Genomic DNA, 27193 nt, shown 5'->3' with positions numbered 1-27193 from the left:
TCTTTTTTTATTACTCCATAAATCAAAAAATATATATTTTCACCATTTTTTTAGGAATAAAATGTTATATGAATATGAACAAACTCCTCTGTAAAAACCTTCAGAATTAAAATTTGGAAAGTTTGGTGAATTTTAGTGCTACTGATGTGGAGATTTCTGTCTTTGATCAGATAACATTTTGAGAAAACAGCCTTTAAAGACATGTATTGTACAGACGCAAATAGATAGACTTGTAAGTCCAGTAAATGTATATTTTAGATGTTTCTTTCCACTAGTCTGAAATAAGACAAGTTATGAAAACTGACCAGTGCATGAAAAAACAATGGTTTGCCTGTCTTGCCTTAAAGAAAATGAGGGACGAATGAACATGATTCATTTTGTAGTAATCAACATTGTCACAAATGCTGTCGAGCAAGCTTAACTTGTATTGAACCCAGAATACTCCTATTAGGAAGGCCTCAAATGTCACCCAAAATCCATTCGGAGTATTTCTGTCTTTTTGTCAGATTTGTTTTGTAAAGCAGACGGAAGCATTGGAAGGTTGAGGTCTGTTACTCTTCGCTGTATAGCCGTTCGCAACTGAATTGAGTTTCTTTTCGCTGTATTACTGGGGAGGCTTGTCCCTCCTACCCCTCCCGTTCCCATGTTCCTCTTCTCCTTTGCATGTCTCAGGTTTTTAATAACGAGAGCTTGTTGTCTTTGAGATGGAAACAGTGGCGGTTTGGACCCATTTACCAAGAAAGGCGAGGAGCCGGTGCCAGCCGTTGTGTGGCGCGTAAGGCCTACCCAAGTGACTTTTCTAGGTGCGGATTCTTTCAGCGTTCCAGTGTGACGTAGTCGCGGTAAGGGGGAGGTTTGTGTTGTGGTTTCCATGGCGCTGAGGTGGCGAGCATTGTAGGTTTTCTCCTCAATGGCCAGTAACAGATCCTTAAAGCGCTGTCCCGTTCTGGGAGAAGCCCCTTTCTCTGAGTAGAACGTCTGCAACTTCTCTAACTTGTCATCATGCTGATATTCACAGTCCAGCGCTTGATATTTGTCAGAGTAAGCCGGTCTCAGATCATGTGGTTTGATTGATGTTTTCATTGTCTGGGAGTCTCTAGAGGTGTCTATGGTTACAGTGGCATCACAAGGGGCAGAGTCACAGAGTTTGGTGCCGCTCTCCTCTCTGCAGGAACACTTAGGGGGTGAGACACGAAGCATCTCCTTTTCACCAAACGCTGAGACTAAAATACACACATATACAATTTCTGTCAGCTGAATATGCATTGTATGAATTTCAAAATTAATCAAATTATACAATCCGAATTCCGGAAATGTTGGGATGTTTTTTAAATTTGAATAAAATGAAAATGAAAACTAAAAGACTTTCAAATTACATGAGCCAATATTTTATTCACAATAAAACATAGATAACATAACAAATGTTTAAAGGGATCAATTTTACAATTTTATGCACAAAATGAGCTCATTTCAAATTTGATGCCTGCTACAGATCTCAAAATAGTTGGGACGGGGGCATGTTTACCATGGTGTAGCATCGAGGTTATGAGTTTCTGGAGTTTTGGTGTTGAAATTTGGTCCCATTCTTGCCTGATATAGGTTTCCAGCTGCTGAAGAGTTTGTGGTCATCTTTGATATATTTTTCTCTATAGGGGAAAGTTCTGGACTGCAGGCAGGCCAATTAAGCACCCAGAGTCTTCTACGATGAAGTCATGCTGTTGTAATAGCTGCAGTATGTGGTTTTGCATTGTCCTGCTGAAAGACACAAGGCCTTACCTGAAATAGACGTCATCTGGAGGGGAGCATTTGTTGCTCTAATATATACCTTTATATACCATTCAGCATTCATAGTGCCTTCCAAAACATGCAAGCTGCCCATACCGTATGCACTTATGCACCCCAATACCATCAGAGATGCTGGTTTTTGAACTGAACGCTGATTACACGCTGGAAGGTCTCCCTCATCTTTAGCCCGGAGGACTTTAGCGTCTGTGATTTCCAACAAGAATGTCAAATTTGGACTCGTCTGACCATAGAACACTTTTCCCACTTTGAAACAGTCCATTTTAAATGAGCCTTGTCTCACAGGACATGACGGCACTTCTGGACCATGTTCACATATGGCTTCCTTTTTGCGTGATAGAACTTTAGTTGGCATCTGCAGATGGCACGGCGGATTGTGTTTACCGACAGTGGTTTCTGGAAGTATTCCTGGGCACATTTAGTAATGTCATTGACACAATCATGCTGATGAGTGATGCAGTGTCGTTTGAGGGCCCGAAGACCACGTGCATCCAATAAAGGTCTTTGGCCTTGTCCCTTATGCACAGAGATTTCTCCAGTTTCTCTGAATCTTTCGATGATGTTACGCACTGTAGATGATGAGATTTGCAAAGCCTTTGCAATTTGACGTTGAGGAACATTGTTTTTAAAGTATTCCACAATCTTTTTACGAACTCTTTCACAGCTCTGCCCATCTTTACTTCTGAGAGACTCTGCCTCTCTAAGACATCCCTTTTATAGCTAATCATGTTACAGACCTGATATCAATTAACTTAATTTAACTTTTTTGAGACCTGTAGCAGGCATCGAATTTGAAATGAGCTCATTTAGTGGATAAAAATGTAAAATTTCTCAGTTTAAACATTTGTTATGTTATCTATGTTCTATTGTGAATAAAATATAGGCTCATGTTATTTGAAAGTCTTTTAGTTTTCATTTTATTCAAATTTAAAAAATGTTCCAACATTTCCGGAATTGGGGTTGTAATAGTATTGTAGTGTTCTGCAGGAAAGAGTCCAAAAACCCAGAAATTAGTGAGCATTTTTTACCTTTTGGTTCCATTGTCCCAAACTCAATGGGTTTTTTTAATTGGTTTTTGGTTAAATGCCTGAAATGAGGTCTGTGGCTATCGCAAGCTCAAGATATTTTCATGTTTTATTCTACGACATAAAATAAATCAGTAATCACTCATCTTTTATACAGGCGGTTGCTAACAAGTGGCTAATTGGGACATAGATGTTGTGTGAGCCATTTAACGTCATCACACCGAACTGGTAAACTCATCTACTCACTAGTTCACTTCCACAGCCTTGATTGTGTTTATAGTCACATTCTTGCCAACATTTTTTAACTTTTTGATTTTAAATAAAGATTGAATGAGTTGTCAAAAGCTTAATGAACAAAATGTGTAACAATGGTGAACTTTTGCTGGTCACAGAGCTTATTTTTGCCAATAATACAAAAGCCTATTGGTTTTTTGTCAAGGGAACCAGGGTGATGCTAACTTCCAGGTTGGCCTACAAAAATATATCATCACTGCAGCACTCTATTAAGGAAAAGAAAGATTGTTCCTATAAACATGTGCATTACCCTTAGGAATCAGTCCATCATGTGTCTCCACAAGTATGGCAATCTCATTAGTTGTATCCAAAGGGACTGAGGTTTGGGAATCTGCTCTGTCCACTAGGCTTGGCTGCTTTGGTCTAATAGTTTCCGCAGGCCTTTTCATGCCACTCTGTGCATCTCTGTCCTGTGATTGGCTCCTCTGGCTCTTACTGGCCTGTCTTGAGCTCCTCTCATTGGCTGTGTCACTCTGAGGAGACTAATGAAGGAAAGAGTGTGTTAAATGTTTTGTGTGTTCATGAGTGTTTCAGACACAAGATGCAATTCTTGAATATAGAAGTATAACTTGACCTATAAATCACCTGCTGCTGACTTTTTGCACTTGCATTGCTTCTCCCTCTCGACAGACCCTTATTCAGAAGATTCCATTCGCTGTTCTCTTCTCTCTGAGGACAATAACTGACATGTTAGCTGTGATCCAAAACCTAATGTGCCCACCTAGAAAGTATCATAGCATCATGTATTGTGATGAGTTTTGTCCTCCAAGATGGAGGACACAAGAAATGCTGATAATTATTCTAATGTTATGGTCAATAACTGATAAATGGTTGATATTAAAATTCATTATTATATTGTGTAAATAAAGTAAAAACTAAAATCAATCATTTTAAATGCTGCAAGTAAATTTAGGCATCACAATATTACAATGTACAGTATGAAAAATGGATGTTAATTTTGAGATTTGCTAAATAAATGCTGTTCTTTAAAATGTTCTATTATTCAAAAAGGATTTTCACAATTGAAATAGTTAATCCTGGGTCATTCTAAACCCTGGGCAAATGGAATTCTGGGTTATCTTGTGTTTCACGTTTTACCTGGGGTTAACAATTAATCCTGGGTATTCTTAAACTGATGTCACTACAATTGTCACATTTTCTGTTGGTATTTAACATTTTTTCCCACAAATGCTTGAACATATGTTAAAACAACACACTGTGTTTCAGTGACTGTCCAAAGCATGCGATTGGTTGTTGGTTGTTAAGCATCTAGCCATAGACGCGTACGCATTTGACGCAGTGAACGCAGTTCAGCACTTCCGTGTTTATGTCCGAACAGCGGCTCAGTATTGGCTGGCTCCAGCGTCAGCATCACACGCATGCATCTTGGTGCTCACGTGAACAGCTCGGCCAATACTGAACCGATGTTTTGACGTAAACACGGAAGTGCTGAACTGCGTTCACTGCGTCAACTACATACGAGTCTGGCAGGATAGGGAAGAAAACGTTATTTTTGTTTTGTTTTTGACACAAAAAGTATTCTCGTCACTTCATAACATTAAAGGTGCCCTAGAATTAAAAATTGAATTTATGTTGGCATAGTTAAATAACAAGAGTTCAGTACATGGAAATGACATACAGTGAGTCTCAAATACCATTGTTTCCTCCTTCTTATATAAATCTCATTTGTTTAAAAGACCTCCGACGAACAGGCGAATCTCAACATAACACCGACTGTTACGTAACAGTCGGGATCATTAATATGTACGCCCCCAATATTTGCATATGCCAGCTCATGTTCAAGGCATTACACAAGGGCAGCCAGTATTAACGTCTGGATCTGTGCACAGCTGAATCATCAGACTAGGTAAGCAAGCAAGAACAAAAGCGAAAAATAGCAGATGGAGCAATAATAACTGACATGATCCATGATATCATGATATTTTTAGTGATATTTGTGAATTGTCTTTCTAAATGTTTTGATAGCATGTTGCTAATGTACTGTTAAATGTGGTTAAAGTTACCATCGTTTATTACTATATTCACAGAGACAAGACTGTCGTTATTTTCATTTTTTAAACACTTGCAGTCTGTATAATTCATAAACACAACTTCATTCTTTATAAATCTCTCCAACAGTGTGTAATGTTAGCTTTAGCCATGGAGCACTATCAAACTCATTCAGAATCAAATATAAACATCCAAATAAACACTGTACTTACGCGATTAGACATGCTGCATGACGAACACTTTGTAAAGATCCATTTTGAGGGTTATATTAGCTGTGTGAACTTTGTTTATGCTGGTTAAGGCAAGCGCAAGCTCCGGGGGAAGGGAGCACGAGATTTAAAGGGTCCGCGCAGCCTGAATCGGTGCATATTTAAATGATGCCCCAAAATAGGCAATTAAAAAAAATGAATAAAAAAAATCTATGGGGTATTTTGAGCTGAAACTTCACAGACACATTCAGGGGACACCTTAGACTTATATTACGTCTTTTAAAAAGACGTTCTACGGCACCTTTAAGGTTGAACCACTTTAGTCACATCATGGACTATTTTAATGATGTCTTTAGTACCTTTCTGAACCTTGAATGACAGTAATTACGTTGCTTTCTATTGGGGATAAAAAAAAACCTCTTGGATTTCATCAAAAATATCTTAATTTGTGTTCCAAAGATGAACCAAGGTCTTACGGGTTTGGAACGACATGAGGGTGAGTAATTAAAGACAGAAATTTTATTTTTGGGTGAACTAACACTTAAAAAAAAATCTTACTGACCCCAAACTTTGAAATGTTTTGTCTTCATATATCATTTTACCTTCATGGTCTTCACAACTTTCTGATGCCTGTTGAGTTTTTTCAGCAGCAGATGGTAGCAAGCTAAGATGGCAGACGGCTTGTTACTGATGACAGTGTGGATGATTTCAGAAAGACCGTAGCCTAGAGATTCAGTCATGTAGTTAAGCACAGCTGAATTTAGATCCTCAGGACGCAGCCTAAAGAAGCAACATGTGTATACACATAAGAAAATGTTGAATGGATATTTTAAGATATCTGTGTCTTTTTCTGAATCTCTGTTCCTTTAGGTAACTTTAGCATTAGATTTCATTTTGCAGGTACCTGTTTTTATGAGTTACAGTATGGAGGGGTCTCTTGGCATAACCCTCATTTAACCATTTATCCTCCATTGCTGCTTTTACTGTTGGCCTTTTTGCTGGTTCTGGCTCCAGCAGAGACAAAACAAACTGTACAGCCGCTAGAAAGACAAAAAAGAGAGAGAACACTGACATCTTAACACTGCTAAAGGAGTCTCAAAACTCTGTTTTAACCTTACACAGAAGATCTCAACACTGATTTGTCAGAGCAGTGAGTGAATGTGTGTGTGTGTGTGTGTGTGTGTGTGTGTCCGACCCAGACTGAACTTCTCAAGGTTTCTCTTACAGAAGGGCAGATCAGATTCAAGAAGCACTTTGCTCCCCTGTGCCACCTTCTCAATCTGGGGGGACTCCTCAGATCAGAGTGCCAGTTTGGCACTGCGCTGGCCTTGTGTGTGTGTGTGTGTGTAAAGGTAGTGTTTGTGTCACTAGACAGTGACGATCACATTTACTCATTCATTTAGAGTGCCATTACAGCAGCCTCAGGATGCCAACAAAACACACAAAATGACATACCGTAAGCTTCTATTATACTTCATTTCCACCACAGTTCATCGACAGTAATGACTGTTTTACACTGTAAAAAGCTCTCAATTGTTAGATTAAAGAGCTACAGTCAGACACCTTGAACATTTCATTCCTTAATACAGTTTATTCACTATAGTTAAAAAAAACAAATGGTAATAAAATATGACAAGATTTCAGAGTTAAACTGTGTCTGAAAAAATAATCTTAATTATGTCAGATAACACTTAAGCAAAACATGGTCAGGTCAAAGTGTCTGAATAATTTTTGGCTCCAAATTATTATCAATTTTACTGGTAGTCCACTATATGAAGAATTTTTTGGTATAATATGTCACAGTTTACTTTATTTTGCTATCCTCACTTACATAAATGAACTATAGTGTCCTGAACCCACTAGTAAAAATATATCAAAAATATCAAAAATGTCTGAATAATTTTTGGTTTGACTGTATTTCTAACTGATTTAACACTTAAAAAGTTGTTGGTATAAATTCAGTGATGTTAAATAATATATTTAATGTAGGTGTTTTTTCAGTGTATGTTTATTTTATAGTATTAATTATTATGCTAAATGATGTCCAGCACACACTTTTGAGTTTTTGAGTTGATTCAGCAGATGTTGTCCAACATCACACTGCTAAATGACTAATTAGTACATACTGTAGATAAATGCCCTTGCATCTGTTCCATTAACTTCCTTTACTCTGATATTCTTCTTTCTAATAAACAATGTATTAGCTAGTTAAGAGAAACAGGAGGCAATTCACCATACGTAATGTACAAACTACCTTACAATGATGTAATGTAACCTGCAATGGAATCGGGGAACCCAGCCGGGTTCTGTTCCACTAGCAGACATTTTGCGTCACCGTGTTTGTAGTGTATCTATTTTTGTGATTGGTGAATATACTCTGTTATTAATATTCATGAAGATTAATATTAATGTGCCGGATCAGATGATCTCTTGATCTGATTGAGACGGAGGACTACTGCACTCAACACCTTTTATCTCTTCTCTCGTTCTCTTTTCTCATTCTCTCTCTGTGTATCTTTTGCTGATGAAGAACTCCTTAGGGATGAATTTTAAATGTGTGCATATACAGTACCGTTCACAAATCTGGGGTGAATATTATTACGATGTATATTACTTTTTTTTTTCTCAGATTTAATATATTTTAAAATGCAATTCATCCTGTATGGAAGAGGATTAGGGCCAAGCAATAATAAAAAAATAAAACCATCTCGAGATTAAAGTTGTTAAATTTCGAGAAAAAAATCGTTAAATTTCAAGAAAAAATTCGAAATAAAATGTTGAGAATAAACTCATTAAATTACGAGAAAAAACTTGTTAAATTTCGAGAAAAAAGTTGAGATAAAATGTTGAGAATAAACTCATTAAATTATGAGAATAAAGTCATTAAATTACGAGAACAAATTCGTTAAATTATGAATTTGTTCTCATAATTTAACGACTTTTTTCTCGTAATTTAACAACTTTTTTCCTCATAATTTAATGAGTTTATTCTCAACATTTTATCTCAACTTTTTTCTTGAAATTTAACGACTTTTTTCTCATAATTTAATGAATTTGTTCTCATAATTTAACGACTTTTTTCTTGTAATTTAACGACTTTTTTCCTCATAATTTAATGAGTTTATTCTCAACATTTTATCTCGACTTTTTTCTTGAAATTTAACGACTTTTTTCTCATAATTTAACGAATTTGTTCATGTAATTTAACGACTTTTTTCTCATAATTTAACGACTTTTTTCTCATAATTTAATGAGTTTATTCTCAACATTTTATCTCGACTTTTTCTTGAAATTTAACGACTTTTTTTCTCATAATTTAATGAATTTGTTCTCATAATTTAACGACTTTTTTCTCGTAATTTAACGACTTTTTTCTCATAATTTAATGAGTTTATTCTCAACATTTTATGTCGACTTTTTTCTTGAAATTTAACGACTTTTTTTCTCATAATTTAATGAATTTGTTCTCATAATCTAATGACTTTTTTCTCATAATTTAATGACTTTATTCTCAACATTTTATCTCTATTTTTTTCTTGAATTTTAACGACTTTTTTTCTCATAATTTAACGAATTTGTTCTCGTAATTTAACGACTTTTTTCTCGTAATTTAATGACTTTTTTCTCGTAATTTAATGAGTTTATTCTCAACATTTTATCTCGATTTTTTTCTTGAAATTTAACGTCTTTTTTTCTCATAATTTAACGAATTTGTTCTCGTAATTTAACGACTTTTTTCTCGTAATTTAACGACTTTTTTCTCATAATTTAATGAGTTTATTCTCAACATTTTATCTCGACTTTTTTCATGAAATTTAAGGACTTTTTTCTCATAATTTAACGAATTTGTTCTCGTAGTTTAACAACTTTTTTCTCGTAATTTAACAACTTTTTTCTCATAATTTAATGAGTTTATTCTCAACATTTTATCTCGAATTTTTTCTTGAAATGTAACGACTTTTTTTCTCATAATTTAACAAATTTGTTCTCATAATCTAATGACTTTTTTCTCATAATTTAATGACTTTATTCTCAACATTTTATCTCGACTTTTTTCTTGAAATTTAACACGTTTTTTCTCGTAATTTAATGAGTTTATTCTCAACATTTTATTTAGACTTTTTTCGAGTTTTTTCTCGAAATTTAACAACTTTAATCTCAAGATAGTTTTATTTTTTTATTATTGCTTGGCCCTAATCCTCTTCCGTAATCCTGTGATGACAAAACTGAATTTTTAGCATCATTACTGCAGTCATCAGTGTCACATGATCCTTCAGAAATCATTCTAATAGGCTGGTTTGCTGCTCAAGAAACATTTCTTATGTTGAAAACTGTGATGCATCTTTCCAGTATTCTTTGGTGAATAAAGAATACTGCATTTATTTGAAATAGAAATCTTTTGTAACATTATAATTGTCTTTACTGTGACTTTCGATCAATTTAATGCATCCTTTCTGAATAAAAATATCAGTGTCTTTTTAAAAAAATCTTACCAACCCCAAACATTTGAATGGTTGTGTATATGATGGGGATCAATTTCCCCACATGGATAGTAAAATCACCTTTCACCTAGTGAAATCACCTTCATTGTATGGAGGTTCAGGTTAGGAATAGCAGAGGATAGTAATTGTCAAGAAAAAAAAAGTCAATGGAAAGTTCCCACCATAATAGAAAAACATTTGTGTGTGAGTTTTGTTGGCAGAGGATATTTACACTAACTCCACCCATCTATTTGCACTAACTCCGCCCACAATTGTCTGATTGAGCCAGGCAAAATTACAAAAGAAATGTCACTGGTAACAGGAGCAGTGGCGTGGAGAGGTGGATGGTGCGCTAGCTTTTGAAGCAAATGACCCAAGTTCGAATCCGCCTTTTTCCAAACTCATTCTTCTTCCTTTTCCCAACGCATATCAGTTCGGAGTTTATTTTAAGTAAAAATTAAGAAAATGGAAATAAATTGCCTAAAGATTATTTAATAGTGGGAATAAAGTGTTGAACAGGTTGGGTTAGGAGTAGGTGTAGGGGAGGACTTTAGGGATGGAGACAAGGCAGCATCTATTTATGATTTTAATAAATATAATCAAATACACTGAATATGTTGTTATTGTTGCATACTGTTTTGTAATATACAATACACTGCCACCAGTATAAATAGCATCTAAAAGCTATTTACACTTAGTGCAAAGAAAATACTGCTTTTTTCACTGCCATACATTTTACCTTTGCTGATGTCCGACGGTATCGCATTGATTTCTGCATTCACCATTTTCTGGTGAAGTTGCTTGATGTTGAAGGGTTCCACCGTAAACGGTAAAGTGCCAGTCAACATGGCAAACATACTCACACCCCTATGCATAAACACAGAAACACACAGAGCTGCATTAAAAAGACATCATCTTCATTTACAAACCCACAATCAGTTTTGCCATTTCTAGAAGACATACACATATAGTTTGTGTACTCACACAGACCACACATCCACTTTAGGGCCGTACTTCCTGTGGGCCAGCAGTTCAGGAGCAGCATAAGCTGGGCTGCCACACTGAGTGTTCAGCAGCTCCAGAAAGAGAGAATCTGCCTTCAGAGTGTTACTCAGACCAAAGTCTATGCACAAACACACTTGTATGTTAGTGTACTTGAATGAACAACCACATACAACTGTCCACTGTTTCTGATACAGATACTGTCAATTGCAGACTGTATAATAAACTAATTCTCTATTTGCTTTTTCTTTCTTAGATGTTTTTGTACTTAGGCATTAAAGAATAAATCATACAGATTTCAAAAGCCTAAAATGAAATACATGAAGGCGACAGAGAAGCATAGCACTGACCCATTCAGTCTCATTACAGTGATTGTGACCATTTCATGGGTTGATGCTACTACTTATATTCCTCATTGGTAATTGATACGTTTTGCTAAATGACTTTAAATGAGATGTCTCTCCTAAGTGCTTGCATTGCATTTATGTGTACTACTGTAACCATAGTAGTTGGTTATGAGTCATTCTTAGAGGTATTAATGTATTACAGTAAAAAAGCATTGACAAAAACTTTCCTCGGATTAAATTATGTACATTTACACACTATGTAAAAGGGTCAAAAGGCAAGACATACTCACCAACTATCTTAATGTTGTTGTGCTCATCCAGTAGGAAGTTTTCAATCTTCAAGTCCCTAGTTAAAACACACAGTATTCAGAGACAAGGAGGTTAGTTAAAAAATAACTCCTACATAGCGGGGTCCAAAATTCTGATATCACACTTAAAATCTGTTTTTCTCTTTTCTTTTCAAATTTAAATCTGGAAATAAACTGTTTTAGGCTTGTGAACACTTACCAATGTTGCAAGAAAAAATAAATAGGTAATATTTGGCAATATTTCTTGGTCACCGCTCACAAGAAAATTAAGCAAAATAATATTCTTGCTTTCATCAGTGTTATTTTAGTATTATTTATATACAGTACTATTATAGTATTGAATTAGCTTTTATTTTTATATTTTCAGTTTTTATATTAATTTTAAGTTTCAGTAATTTTGTTATTAGCTTTTGTCATTTTTAGTCTTTCAAGTTTAACCTATAATGTAATTTTCACAAGATTTAATATAAGTCTCTGGTGTCTCCAGAATGTGTCTGTGAAGTTTCAGCTCAAAATACCACACAGATCATTTATTATATTTACCCCTATTTGGGTGTGAGCAAAAACACGCCGTTTTTGTGTGTGTCCCTTTAAATGCAAATGAGCTGCTGCTCCCCCCCGCCCCCTTTAGAGAAGAGGGCGGAGCTTTAACAGATCACACTTTGGTTGCTCAACAACAACAAAGCTGGAGAATCATTTGTGAAGCAGTCCGGCGTCAAATGACGGCATGGCAACAACACTCTACTAAACAACTCTTCTCTAAAGAAGCCAAACTTTGTTGTGTGTTCCCGTGGGCAGGGTTTATGCAAATTTTGCGGTTTGTGAAGTCACCAACCCAGGTAGAAGCTCAGTGTAGTCCCTACCAGCTGTTTGTTGTAGTCCTGTTTACTAGTTTTAGTTAACAATAACAACACTGGTTTCCATAGAAGCACAAGATGCTCTTTGGATCAACTTTCAGTCAGGCTTTTAATTATGATAATATAATGTAATACATTAGGGGGGGAAGCTAAACAGATGCATTTTTACTAGTGGTCTCAGACTTTGGGACCCCACTATACACAAACACGCATGTGGGTCCAACTGATGGGGAACTCAGATCAACTTTCTCCATGTGCAGGAATACATGACCAGCCAAGGACCTCTAGCAGCACACAAAATGTAATGAAAAATGTGAATTAAAAGGGGATTTGTACTAAAGAACAGACCTAGGAGAGTTATTGTTGGTGATATCACAGCTTGGTGGTCCTGGATGTTCTGTCATTCTGCCAAGTTTTACTTTTACACTCTCCCCTCTCTTTTTCCTTTTATCTTACTCCCTCTTTCTCCCTTTCTTTCCACTTCATAATAAACACTCACACTCACTTTGACGACCGCACGCTCCTCACATATAATATGAAATTATATGAAAAGCCTATAAAAATATCACAGCCCTCAAAGCTATTTTCATTTCCCTCCATTTTTACTGACATGGCTGACATCTCAAAGCTCAATGGGCGGCCTAACGTTCCTTAACACACTCACACACACACACACACACACTGTCCCTAAAATGTCCAAAAAAGAAAAGGCTTAATAGAGTTGAAAAACTACTCTGAGAATCTGCCAGTATTAAAGTTCTCTGACAGAAATGACGTGTATTGGGGAAAACTGGACCACCATCCAGCAGTTTTTGGGGGTATTATTAGTGTGTGATAGTTCAGCAGAGACAGGCTTAAATACATAAAGACAGTGTTTGTGGAGCCAGTTGATAAAATAGTTTGATTTGGGTTGATTAATGTCATTTGAAGTGGGTGAACTTTTGAACTGAAATGGACATGAACCCACACGCTCCTTTCGTTACCATAGGGACTGTATATGTTGACTAACCCCGAAGTAGTCAAGTGTGTGTGTGTGTGTGTGTGTGTATGGCGTGTAGGCTGATGTACGTCCTTTGATGCTTGACATACTCTAAAAATGTCTCTTTACTGAGTGGATTGTGTGTGACACAGACCTCAGCATTGCTTCATCCTGGGACTCCATTAGTAAGGAAGTCAGTGAATGATGTGTTAACCATAGTGGATCTGGCTGATGATGTCATGAGAAGCTAATGACATTCCCACTCTTGCCTCAATTAGGCTTCACTTGCAGACCAAAGAACTGCACGCACACACATATACAGATTTACTTGTTTAAATGAGGACATACTTTAGACTTCTGTTGTTTTTATTATTTTAGGTTCATTTTTACTCTAACCCTACCCCTAAACAACAAAATGTGTTTTTAAAATGTATTAAATGTATTTAATTTTTATTTAATTTGATCATTTTAGATATTTTTATACATTTTATATTGGAATAGTAATCTTATAAATAAATTATATCAAATCCTAAAATTAAAAATATTAACAAATTAATTACATTTTGAACTGAGATTTTTTTATATAATTTTTATTAAAAATAATTCAATTGTATTAATAATCTTTAATTTAATTAATTAAATACTAAATGTATCCCCCAAGTATAGCTAAGTAAACCCACACACATACACTTGCTCTTTTATATTGGTCATATTTTATTTAAAATATATATATATTTACATATAATTAATTGTAATTTACATTATAAGTGTATAATAATACATAAAAAAGATAGATTTTTTATACATTTCGTATTGAGGATATTAATTATTTAACATAAAATATAAGACTAAAATGAACAATATTAACAAATTTCTTTTTCTTTTTTAGAATTTTATATTTATAACAATATATTTTACTAATAATATTTAATATCTTTTATTTATTTATTGTAAAACCATTTCAATTTTTTTTATTGACAATGTATCCTCAGAATATAGCCAAGTACACTGACACACATACACTTGCTATTTGATTTCATCCTTTTTTACACACACACTTCTCTCATCTATGACACATTATTTTAAGGCTCTTATAGCTAGAGTCTGCTATAGAGCAAAGCACTCAGCGTTTTCCTTTCCTTTTCCCATTCCACCCCACTATACCTACATCCCTTACGCTCCATATGATCTCTACACTTCATTTTCGTGGGTGTAATTACGTCAATTAAAGGGTTAGTTCACCCAAAAATGAAAATAATGTCATTTATTACTTACCCTTGGCCGATTTCAAAACACTGCTTCAGGAAGATTCGGAGCACAAATGAATCAGTGTATCGAATCATGATTCAGATCGCGTGTCAAACTGCCAACGGCTGAAATCACGTGACTTTGGCGCTCCGAACAGCAGATTCGACACACTGATTCATCTGTGCTCCGAATCTTCATGAAGCAGTGTTTTGAAATCGGCCATCACTAAATAAGTCGTTATTTTGTTTTTTTTGGCACTCCAAAAATATTCTCGTCGCTTTATAATATTAATATTGAACCACTGTACTCACATGAACCGATTTAAATATGTTTTTAGTACCTTTATGGATCTTGAGAGAGGAAGTGTCATTGCTGGCTATGGAGGCCTCACGGAGCCATCGGATTTCAACTAAAATATCTTAATTTGCGTTCCGAAGATTAACGAAGGTCTTACGGGTGTGGAACGGCATAAGGGTAAGTAATAAATGACAGAATTTTCATTTTTGGGTGAACTAACCCTTTAACATGTCCTATCCGTACCTGTGAACTATCCCGTGTCGGTGCAGGTGTTCCACGGCAGACAGTATCTGGCGGGTGTACCTGCGGACCTCTCTCTCCTCCAGCCGTTTGCGCTCACAGATTCGGTCCATAAGGTCTCCTCCTCCACACAGCTCCATGGCCATGTAATAGCAGTTCTCTGTCTCCAACGTCTCCAGCAGCAAGACAATGTTGGGGTGACGGATCAGCTGGTGAATCCGAGGTTCACGCTTCATGTTTTTTAAAACGTATGAATCCTGACGAGCCTTCTTCTTATCTATCACCTTGATCGCCACCTGACAGAAACAGAGAGAAATTATGCTTCATTTTCTCAGGTGTTTCTCGTAAAACTTATTGGAATAAATAAAGATGTAAGAGGACAATTTAGTCTTAGAAGTATTTAAAGGGTTAGTTCACCCAAATAATTACTCACCCTCATGTCATTCCACACCCGTAAGACTTTCGTTCACCTTCAGAACACAAATTAAGATATTTTTGATAAAATCAAAGGCTCAGTGAGGCCTGCGTCGCTAGCAATAACACTCCCATTTTCAATGCCCAGAAAGCTACTAAAAACATATTTAAAACAGTTCATGTGACTACAGTGGTTCAATCTTAATAAAACGACGAGAATACTTTTTGTGCGCCAAAAATAACAAAATAGTGACTTTATTCCACAATATCTAGTTTATGGGCGATTTCAAAACACTGCTTCATGAAGCTTCGAAGCTTTACGAATCTTGTTTCAAATCAGTGTTTCAGAGCACGTATCAAACTGCCAGAGTCACGTGAACTATTGAAGTTTCAAAACGAAGCCTCGTTTACTGAAATCATGTCATTTTGGCGCTCCGAACCACTGATTCGAAACAAATGATTCGTAAAGCTTCGAAGCTTCATGAAGCAGTGTTTTGAAATCGCCCATCACTAGATATTGTGGAATAAAGTTGCTATTTTGTTATTTTAGACACACAAAAAGTATTCTCATCGTTTTATAATATTAAGATTGAACCACTGTAGTCACATGAACAGTTTTAAATATGTTTTTAGTAGCTTTATGGGCATTGAAAAAGTGAGTGCTATTGCTGGCGATGCAGGCCTCACTGAGCCATCGGATTTTATCAAAAATATCTTAATTTGTGTTCCGAAGTTGAATGAAGGTCTTACAGGTGTGGAACGACATTTTGGGTGAGTAATAAATGACAGAATTTTCATTTTTGGATGAACTAACCCTTTAATAAGAAATCTTTCATTTAACTTTGCAGCTGTTTCTCCTTAAATTCCTGGAGATCTCACTTGATTTTTATATTCTATAAGACAATATTGTGCAAAGAAGACTTCTATAGTATATAAAACTGATTTAGGTGAGCTTGCCATCCTTAAACGGATAGTTCACCCAAAAATGAAAATTACCCCATAATTTACTTCTAACTTTCATAATTTACTTTATGACGTGACATACTGTAACGTAGGACATAGCATAGTACATCAGGAAAAGTATGTTTTATGATCGATTTATAAAGAGCATTAACTTCCGTGACAATGTACACAATGCCATGACGTTCTACGCTATGGATATTTTTAATATAACTGATTGTGTTTGGCTGAAATGAGAAAGTCATATACACCTAGGATAGCTTGAGGGTGAGTAAATTATGGGGTAATTTTAATTTTTGGGTGAACTATCCCTTTAATGGCAGAGCCATAGCACTGCACACTATAGCTCAAAGTCCCTCTCTTTAGGAACTCCATGATAATAATTTACATTCTAAAATTCTAGGATTGTGCTGGGGGTGATGCGTGCTTACGCATCACCAAAGCAACCTGTTCAGGTAAACAGAGTGGTCAGGAAGGGCTCAGTGATGTGTATAAGAGCTGGTAACATTCACACACACAGGCCACAGTTACTGACCCATGAAAGCTCAGGTCACCACAGTGAGGGGAGGAGGATAGATTGAGCTAAAACTCTCTCTCTCTCTCTGTTTGTCTGAGTCATGATGAATCCAGAAGTTTTCAAATTTCCAAAAATGTACTAATTATTGATATTCTTGCAATTTATTTAGTTATAAATAAATAATGTCATTTATATGTAAACAATACATGCACACAACACATTACATGCAAATGCAAATTCATTCACATGAAATAAGTGGCATGACAAAATTCATGTGAGATTTTTCACTCAAGTCAAGTGAACAACACTGATGTAGGCGCATGTGAAATGTTTTCCAGCAAAAGATTAAAAATTTTGCAGCCCATCACTAAAACAATAATGATCTAAAGTATCACGGCATATAATTACCATCTATTATAAGTCTGCAGACAAAATACAGGTAACATCTGCAATTCTTAACATTAGTTAACTAGAATTAACATGAACTTAAACAGAAAAATTATTCTGAAGCATTTATTAATGTAATGTTTCAACATTTACTAAAAGTTGTATCTGTTCATATTATTTAATGGACCTGAGTTAACATGAACTAACAATGAATAAATTATGTTAACGAAGTTACATTCATTGTTAGTGAATGTTAGTTAATGCCTTACTGTAAAATGTTACCAAACTACACACTAGTTTAGCATGTATAAAAATCCATCAGCATAAATACTGAAACACTACTACTAATAGATAAAATGCACTACAATTAATAACTGATTAATGAACTAACTCAAGCTGAACAATGACACTATTTTCTTCTAGAGCTGCTATACAGCCGAAAACAAACTTTGTTGCATAATTTTCCTGTTATCACTGTAAAGCTGCTTTGAAACAACCTTGTATTGTAAAAAACTAAAGATGACTTGACTACTAGCCAACACACACAATTCATGGTCATCCCACTAAACATAAAGTGCCTTTTGTACTAATAAACGTTTCTAGCGTGTGTTTGTGTGGATGGATTATTACTGCGGTGCGTGTCAGAGATTAGGCAAGACGGAGTCGCTATGAAAGCCGAGACAGCGAGACAGCATGAAAAATGGATGACAACCCTTCAGCGCACTGATGACTGACACCCTTAGTGTGTGACACTGTGCCTTTGATTGACAGGCGTCTGCGTGTAAGAGACTGGGTGTGTGCCTGTTACCTTCTCTCCTGTACTGATGTGCATGCCCAGCATGACTTTGGCGAACGAGCCCTTGTTGATCATTTTGCCCACCAGGTAGCTGCCCACACGCTTAGTGTGAGGAAAGTTTTGGAGCAGGTCGCGGGGCACTTTTCCAAGACAGGGAGGTGCCGCCTGTTCCAGCTCCCCTGAATCTGTCATGCTCCCATCCAGAGATGACTTCAACGCAGCCGGCATGATGCCAGTAATGTCCGTCTGCTAGCAGATCCACAGGATGACACTGAGCGGACAGGTAGAGGATGGTGGAAGACAGGTTGGCAAGGGAGGAAGGGCATGTGTGATGGAGGCTGGTCTCATTGGTTCTTCTTTAGCTGCTGGTGTTGGTCTGTCCTGTCAAGAAGGAGAATATCCACTCTTCGCTCCTCTCGTGTTTTTTCTTTAGTCCTGATGCTGATCCACAATCACATGTCCTTGTGGGACCAGGTGCCTGTCTTTTACTTGTCTCTAGCCTCAGATCTACCTCTCTTTATCGGTGTTTTTCATCTAGACTGTCTCTTTTCGGTCCAACGGAAGGTTCTTCTGTCAGTCTGGTTAGTTCATGCACCCTTGTCTTTGTGTGTGTGTGTGTGTGTGTGTGTGTGTGTGTGCCTGGTAGATAATTAACTGTATCTGGTCTCAGGTTGATGCTGTGAGTCTAGCGTAGTCAGAGGACACACTACACCGTAATGACCCCCCACCTACACACACTCACACACGCAGAAGAACGCAAACTGAAAAACACAGCTCCCAAAAATAATGTTATTGAGTTTTAATTTAGAAGTGCACAAGTGGGATTTAAGATATAAGGGAAAAAAGTTAGAATAATTTAAGAATATATATTTGAATATACAAGTTTGAATAATTTTTTTAAAAATATTTGAAATATTCTATGTATATTTTATATATATATATAGTTTGTGATATTTTAAAAGGCTGTAGTGTTATATTTATATTAATATATAAATATAAAAAACAAGTTAAACAAAAAGTCATTAAGCACATATTTTAAGATACCTGACAAAACATTTCTACAGTGTAGTAATATGTATTACATACTTTATCAGCCAACATCTTTTCGAATTTAAAGGCATAGTTCACCCAAAAAATTTAATTATCCCATGATTTACTCGCCCTCAAGTCATCCCAGGTGTATATGACTTTCTTCTTTCAGACGAACACAATCAGAGATATATTTAAAAATATCCTGGCTCTTCCAGATATAATGGCAGTGAAGATATATAATGGCAGATATATAACCAGCTTCCGGTGGACGACCGTATGCATACTGCGCAAGTCGACTTGTGCCAAATGAGTAACCCCCTGACGCGATGCATGACGCAGGATGTAGAAGTATCGTAAGCTTAGACTCTCGTGATTTAAACAAATAGAGCTGTGCAACAAACTCAAGCTAATCTTCTCTTATATATTGGATTCCTCCGAAATTTCTTTTTAAAAATTATTGTTTTAGACTTCTAATTTGTGACCGGTGTTTTGTTTTGCTCTATCCTCTGCGCTTCCGCGCTCATCATTACGTCATGTGTCGGGTCAGAGGTTACTCTTCCACCGCAAATCAATGCGTACGGCCGTCTACTGGAAGCTAATTATTATAGTTAATAAAGTTTTAGATATGTATATTTTTCATACAAAAACCCATCGCTTCACTTCAGAAGGCCTTTATTAACCCCCAGGAGCCATATGGATTACTTTTATGATGAATACATCTTTTTTTTTTTTTTTTGGCTTTAAAAAACCCTTCACAACCATTATAAATCTTGGAGGTGCAAGGATATTTAGGGGCCAAGCACCGAAGATGTGGAGGCACCTATTGTATCTGTTGGCGTTCTTTTTATTTTTATTTTCGATTATTATTCTTCTTCTTTTTCCGCTCTTGAAGTCTATGGCAGCCCATAGAACCGCTTGTGGGAAAGTTGTGAAATTTGGCACACAGTTAGAGGACAGTCTGACCTTTGTCCATAGCAAATTTGGAGTCTCTAACTCAATCCCTCTAGCGCCACCAGCTGTCCAAATTTGCACTTATGTTTATGCTAATAACTTTTGAACCGTAAGGGCTAGAAACAAAATTCTTTTTTCCTCTGATTCCTTGGGTCAAGAACCCTAATGCCTCCTAGGCCATTACTCAGATTTTCATGAAAATTGAACCAGATCATCTTCAGACCATGTCGACCAAAAGTTATGGAATTCAAGTCGATTCGTCAAACCGTTTTCGAAAAACATGCGAACAAATTTAATGTTGCGCTTGCGAAAATAGACGTAAGGCTGTATCTCCGTAACACTTTATTGTATTCAGACCAAACTTGGTACATGTCATCACAAGCATGACCTGAGGCATCATGCAGTGTTTCGGCACAGCGCCACCTACTGGTGTGGAGATATGGAAAATGGCTATTTTTGCTTATAACTTCTGATGGCTTTGTCCAAAAATCATAAATTTGGTCCCGTTAGATTCAGGGCATCATGCCGAGTCAAATGATATCAAATTTCTACATATCAGCCATTTTGGCCATCGGCCATTTTGAATTTTGTGCTAAAATGCTGTAATTTACAAACGCATTAGCGTATCGTTACGAAACTCGGTATGCGTCTTTGGCACCATGTCCTTACAATACTCAAAAAGTTTTGGTGTAGCGCCACCTTGTGGTCAAAAGTTATAACAAAATTTACAAAAAATGCTAATAACTTTTGACTATATTAATTGTAATGAAACTTGTCTCAGATTCCTTGGGTCATGCTGAGAACATAGATATCAAATTTGACATAGTCGGCTGAACTTCCTGTCCGCCATATTGTTTTTCTTTAAAAACATACTTTTTCGAACTCCTCCTAGACCGTTGCTCCGATTTTCACCAAAATCGAACCGTATCATCTTCAGACCATGCCGACAAAAAGTTATGGATTTCAATTTGATATATCAAACCGTTTTCATATACCGGAGCAACGATTTTGAGGCATGATGCAAAACTCACTCTTTAAGCTGTATCTCTGCAATGCTTTGACATATTGACACCAAACTTTGCAAGTGTCATTGTCACCTCACTCTGACCATACCACAACAATTTGGACACAGCGCCACCTATTGGTCGAAAGTGATGAACCAGTAAATCCTCGTTTTTGATCATTTTTCAGCTCGTTTGCCTAGAATGATCTTAATAGGTCTTTAATTGCTCACTGTTGCAGTTGGTCTGATGCTCACAGCCATGTTGGCTGGCTTATTGTGCTGTTTTTGTGCTTGGCCCCGTAATTGCTGCTTGCAGCTATATTTTTAAATATATCTATGATTGTGTTTTGTCTGAAAGAAGAAAGTCATATATACCTAGGATGGCTTGAGGGTGAGTAAATCATGGGATAATTTTCATTTTTGGGTGAACTATCCCTTAATTGCCAAATAATTTTCATATATTGCTCCAATAATGTTCTTTTTTTATGTGTCTGTCTCTCTAAGGTCCAGTAATATATTTCTTGGATAAAATCTGTACATTCAGTATCTATCAACAACTGAGATTAATATCCTCCACTGCACCAGAAATTTAATTATGAAGGAAATAATCACCCCATTAATCACATAGTCAAATTCCCCCCTAATTAATCTTTGGCAATTATTAACTCATCTTCTAAAACCTCTAGAATGAGGTGGACAGATTTTATTGGCTAATAATGTCATGCTGTAATGAGGGTCTTGTCATTGTGACTATCATTTGAGATAATATAATGACGATGAGGAAGTAACAGCGGCATTGATATTAATGCCATAAATGATTTTAGAAAGGTAAGTGCACATCTGGTTTTGGCCTTGGACCAGAGTGTGTTAGTAGGGGTCTGTGTGCTTGAATGAGAGGCCATTGTTGGATAAGTGTGTGGTTGGGGTCAGGTTTCTTTATTTCTTATTCGCTCGCTCCATTCATCCACCGGAGAGGGATGAACTGAGCAGCAAGGGGCTGGAATATGAGACCACTATACTGTACACACACACACACACACACACACATACATATATATACACTGCAGAACGGTAAATATCTCTCATTCATATCTACCATATCCACTTTGAGAAAACAAAGAGAGACCCTATATGGCAAAGCTTTGTGTGTGTGCCTCAACAGTTTTATATCCATGGTTCAAAGCAGGCCATGACAAAGGGAGCCAGAATGTGCAAACACACAGACGCACAGAACAGAAAGTTTTGCGTTCACCCCCAAAAAATGTGTTCCAGCCTCGAGGCTTTGGCAAAACACTGCGTGGTCAAATTAATAGTGCTGAAAACCTCCGTCCATTTCCTGCTCTGTAAGAAACCAATCCCCAGCAATCCATTAAAGCATATCTTAACACTAAATAACTTTTTAAAACCCTTCTGGAGCATCTCCGCGCCTATATGCTAGCATGCTAATCTTCACGCCGAAGAATATCAGCAAAAACATCTCCCTGCAAAATGTACTATCATGGAAAAAACAACAAAGTAAACAACATAAAGTAAAGAATAGCTGAGGGATCAAACAAAGCAGATACATGTGCAGTCTGTTTTGTCTTTTAAATGGGCAGTTCACCCAAAGATTTAATTTCTGTCATCTTTTACTCATCTTGTCATTGTAAACCTGTAGAACTTTCTTCTGTAGGACAAAAAACCTTAGCAATTAAACAACATTGGAGTCCACTGACTCCCATTGTATGGACAAAAAGTCATTCAGTTTTGGAAAACATGAGGAAGGTGTGTAAATGATGACAAAAAAATTACTTGTAACAACTAAAATGATTGATTTTGGTTTTTAGTGTTATATTTTTTGTTTATTTAGACAAATATAGTGTCAAATAATGTATTGGTTAAATATTATTATGTTATTTTAGTATAATATAATAAAAAAAAAACTTATTTTATGTTCATTCAGTTCACAACATGAGGAGGGTGAGTAAATGATGACAAAATGTTCATTTTGGGCTTGACTATCCCTTTAAGCTTGCATAAGTCATACAGCATGTTCTCAACAACATGTGCTCATGCTTTGAACAGCAGTTTACACAGTCTGTCAGCTTTCATCAGAATGAACAAGTACTAACCATTGTAAAGGTTGCCCTCTTGTGGCTGAATTACACATGGAAATATATTATTTAACCTTTCCCCCCTCTGTTTATATTATACTACATCCCTAAGTCATAGTAGAGCATGCAGCTAGTTGTCACACATTTTTACTCCAGTAAATATTTTTAAGGGTACAGTATGGTTTACTATAATCATACATATATGGTGTTGTCAGTATGGAAATGTGCCATTAATTTGCCTAAATTAAGATATCTTAAAGGTGCTAAAGAGGATCTTTTCGTCGACTGAGAAACCAAAGACTGTTAGTGAGTTTTTGAAATGAGCGCATGCGTAAGAACAACCCCCTCCTTCACAGCTCATTTTGAGGAAACGCCTCCCAAAACTCATGCACGAGTATTGGAACACGAGTGTTTACCACCGGCATTCACTGTGTCGTGTTAGTGGATTCATTATGTCGGACTCACCGCAGGTATTACTCCTGTCTCCTGACAAAAACATTGCATGTGGCGCCTGTAGAGTGTGGAAAGTTACTAGAGCGGGCAGCTGCGCTCGTCTCTCACAAGGAACGTCATGGCAGTAATTGACAAGCCAGAGGGCCAATCCGCGCACGTCTTTCACAAGGAACATCACGGCAGTGATTGACAAGCCAGAGGGCCAATCGTTTACGCGATCATCGCGTAAACGATTGGCTGATGTTTTTAAGGTCCTACCTCGTGCACAGATGATTTATATTAATATTATTCCTTTCAGTGCACCTAATAAATAGTCTTTTATCAGTTAGTAAAGACAGTTTCAAGTAATATTGCAAAAATGTATAAAACAAAACATCCTTTTTAGCACCTTTAAAGGTCCAGTGTGTAATATTTAGGAGGATCAATTGACATAAATGCAAAATAATATACATAACGTTTTTCAGTGGTGTACAAAGACCTTACATAATGAACCGTTATGTTTGTATTACCTCAGAATGAGCCATTTCTATTGACATATAGTGAATTAAGGATGATTGGGACACTATTTGCCAATGAGATGAAATAGAAAAAGTGTCCCCCCACATGGAAAAAACCTATATAAACATATATGTTTTAATATAGGTTTTGATATAGGTTTTTAATATATGTGCCGTTTTCCTATATTATATGTACATATATGCACAAATATATATATATACACATATATGTACACATATATACACACATATGTACACATATGTACACATATATGTATGCATATATATACACATATATATGTTACATATATTTTGTTATTTCCTTCTTTTCCACTATCTTCAAACAAGAAAGAATTGACCTTGTAAATGTTTCTGGAAAATGTGTAGATATCATAGTTAATATATCATGTTAATATATTGCCATAGTTAAATTCCATAACATGCCAATTACATGTGATACCAAATTCACGTGTTCACACATACATAAGTTCTTGCATAATTTTTTTCGTTAATTCTTAGTTTTTACCTTGATAATAGAAAATATGAGCTAGGCATCATGTATGACAGTCAAAAATGAGATATGAGCTACAAAATGACCAGATCCTGCCATTAGCTATATAGAAGACATATCTTGTATGTATAGGGCTTATATGTGGATATGAAGAAGCAATACAGGAGACCTATATTTCCTGTATATGCACATATATGCACCTCAGTTTTGCCTATATGTGGCATATATATGCATATATGCAGCATATATGCAGTATATATACGGCATATATGCAGCATATATGCAGTATATATACGCATATATGCAGCATATATATTATCATATATGTGCATATATGCAGCATATATGTGCATATACACTGCATATAGGTTTCATATATGTGCATATATCCACATATAGATTCTTTCCATGTGGGCCAATCAACCTGAATTCACCCTACACCGCGGGTCCCCTTACATGTTAAGTCACCATTCACTGTTTTGCGCCGGCACGTTTCTACAGTAGCATTAAACTGACAAACTGCTCTACAGAGCGCATTTTGTCACTATGTTGGTGTTTTTAGAGGCAGCTTGCATTGTCACTACATTGAATATGCACAAATTAGTAGTAGTAGTAGTAGACGTTTGGTTTATTAAAAGCAGAGACCGTTCTTTGTTAGAAGTAAGACTGACTATGCATTGCTTGACTGGCTACTCTCTGCGGCTACGACATCTTTGTCCTGTGTCGGCCACCATAGCTTCTCTATGTGCTCTGAAAGGGAGGGGTGAGTGGTGGACTGAGCCATTGGTTGCAATTCGCAACCTCACTGCTAGATGCCGCTAAAATTTACACACTGCACCTTTAAAGGTGCCCTAGATTCAAAAATTTAATTTACCTCGGCATAGTTGAATAACAAGAGTTCAGTACATGGAAATGACATACAGTGAGTCTCAAACTCCATTGTGTCCTTCTTATATAAATCTCATTTGTTTAAAAGACCTCCAAAGAACAGGCGAATCTCAACATAACACCGACTGTTACGTAACAGTCGGGGTGTACGCCCCCAATATTTGCATATGCCAGCTCATGATCAAGGCATTACACAAGGGCAGCCAGTATTAACATCTCGATGTGCACAGCTGAATCAACAGACTAGGTAAGCAAGCAAGAACAATAGCGAAAAATGGCAGATGGAGCAATAATAACTGACATGATCGCTGATTACATTATATTTTTAGTGATATTTGTGAATTGCTTTTCTAAATGTTTCGTTAGCATGTTGCTAATGTACTGTTAAATGTGGTTAAAGTTATCATCGTTTCTTACTGTATTCACGGAGACAAGAATGTCGTTATTTTCATTTTTTGCAGTCTGTATAATTCATAAATACAACTTCATTCTTTATAAATCTCTCCAACAGTGTATAGCATTACCCGTTAGCCACGGAGCACCATCAAACTCATTCAGAATCAAATGTAAACATCCAAATAAACAGAGACACCGTTGGCACGGGGGACAGGGGGGTCAGGACCCCCGCAGTTTTGAAAAGATAGAAGTTGACCCCCGCACTTTTGATAAGGGCTGCTTCAATTAGTCACACTATATCATCTTTTAGCTTAGGATATTTTCTTTCAAATGAGACCATTTTCACGTTTCTGTAAGCGATCCGTTCGTAAATAATCAGCTGTTTTGTCGCGGATGTGAACAGGAGATGCGCTCTCGAATGGAGAAACACGCGATCTCCAAACCATCGATCAAAGCATGCTAACGTTTTAGGACAGGTCGATGGTATATAAATTATGTCCAAACGTTAGCGTCTGTCAATCAAGCCAAACCGTCCATTCAGAAACCGAGAAATTTGACACTTTAAGGCTGATCTCTCAGGTTGACGCGAGAGCTGGCTTGACTGAAGTTTTCGTGAGGATTTATAGTTTATGGACTGTTTTGATTTCGGTAATTACATCTTGAAAGGCAAAAGCATTGATGGCACCTATAAAAGAGATATCTGAAATAGAAACGAAAGTGATATTGCCTCATCCAGTGGAGGACGCGGAAAGCAGTTTGGTCCCCCTCACTTTGAAAATGTCTCCTGCGCCCCTGCAAAATAAATACTGTACTTACGCGATTAGACATTCTGCATGATGAAAACTTTGTAAAGATCCATTTTGAGGGTTATATTAGCTGTGTGAACTTTTTTTATGTTGTTTAAGGCAAGTGCAAGCTCTTGGGGCGTGGAGCACGAGAATTAAAGGGGCCGCACACCCTGAATCGGTGCATTTATAATGATGCCCCAAAATAGGCAGTTAAAAAAATTAATAAAAAAAAAACTATGGGGTATTTTGAGCTGAAACTTCACAGACACATTCAGGGGACACCTTAGACTTATATTACATCTTTTAAAAACATGTTCTTCGGCACCTTTAATTCACTTGTAACATTTGAAATGAGTGATTTTGGTTTTTAGTGCTTTATTATTAATTTATTTAGGAATAGTGGTGAA

The 27193-nt window shown here is 36.5% G+C and overlaps 2 protein-coding genes across 3 annotated transcripts in view; both read right to left on the bottom strand.

The window, feature by feature from the left end:
- Window positions 1-27193, bottom strand: part of LOC125260235 (hormonally up-regulated neu tumor-associated kinase homolog) — a 58717-nt gene continuing 31524 nt past the window's right edge. For both annotated transcript variants that reach the window (XM_048178484.1, XM_048178483.1), the window contains 9 exons: window positions 15104-15396; window positions 11462-11517; window positions 10807-10945; window positions 10562-10689; window positions 6246-6381; window positions 5944-6121; window positions 3708-3791; window positions 3373-3604; window positions 1-1223 (listed from right to left, as the gene is read on the bottom strand). In XM_048178484.1, the coding sequence (XP_048034441.1) occupies window positions 466-1223; window positions 3373-3604; window positions 3708-3791; window positions 5944-6121; window positions 6246-6381; window positions 10562-10689; window positions 10807-10945; window positions 11462-11517; window positions 15104-15336 (1944 nt within the window). In that variant the 5' untranslated portion in view covers window positions 15337-15396 and the 3' untranslated portion in view covers window positions 1-465. The remainder of the gene's footprint in view (window positions 1224-3372; window positions 3605-3707; window positions 3792-5943; window positions 6122-6245; window positions 6382-10561; window positions 10690-10806; window positions 10946-11461; window positions 11518-15103; window positions 15397-27193) is intronic.
- Window positions 18020-18816, bottom strand: LOC125260237 (hormonally up-regulated neu tumor-associated kinase homolog A-like). Its single transcript, XM_048178486.1, has one exon. The coding sequence runs from the start codon at window positions 18400-18402 to the stop codon at window positions 18118-18120; it is 285 nt and encodes a 94-aa protein (XP_048034443.1). The 5' UTR covers window positions 18403-18816; the 3' UTR covers window positions 18020-18117.

The sequence above is a fragment of the Megalobrama amblycephala genome, linkage group LG24 (genome assembly GCF_018812025.1).
Source record: "Megalobrama amblycephala isolate DHTTF-2021 linkage group LG24, ASM1881202v1, whole genome shotgun sequence".
Classification (NCBI taxonomy): domain Eukaryota; kingdom Metazoa; phylum Chordata; class Actinopteri; order Cypriniformes; family Xenocyprididae; genus Megalobrama; species Megalobrama amblycephala.
This window is presented reverse-complemented; position numbering and strand designations above follow the sequence as displayed.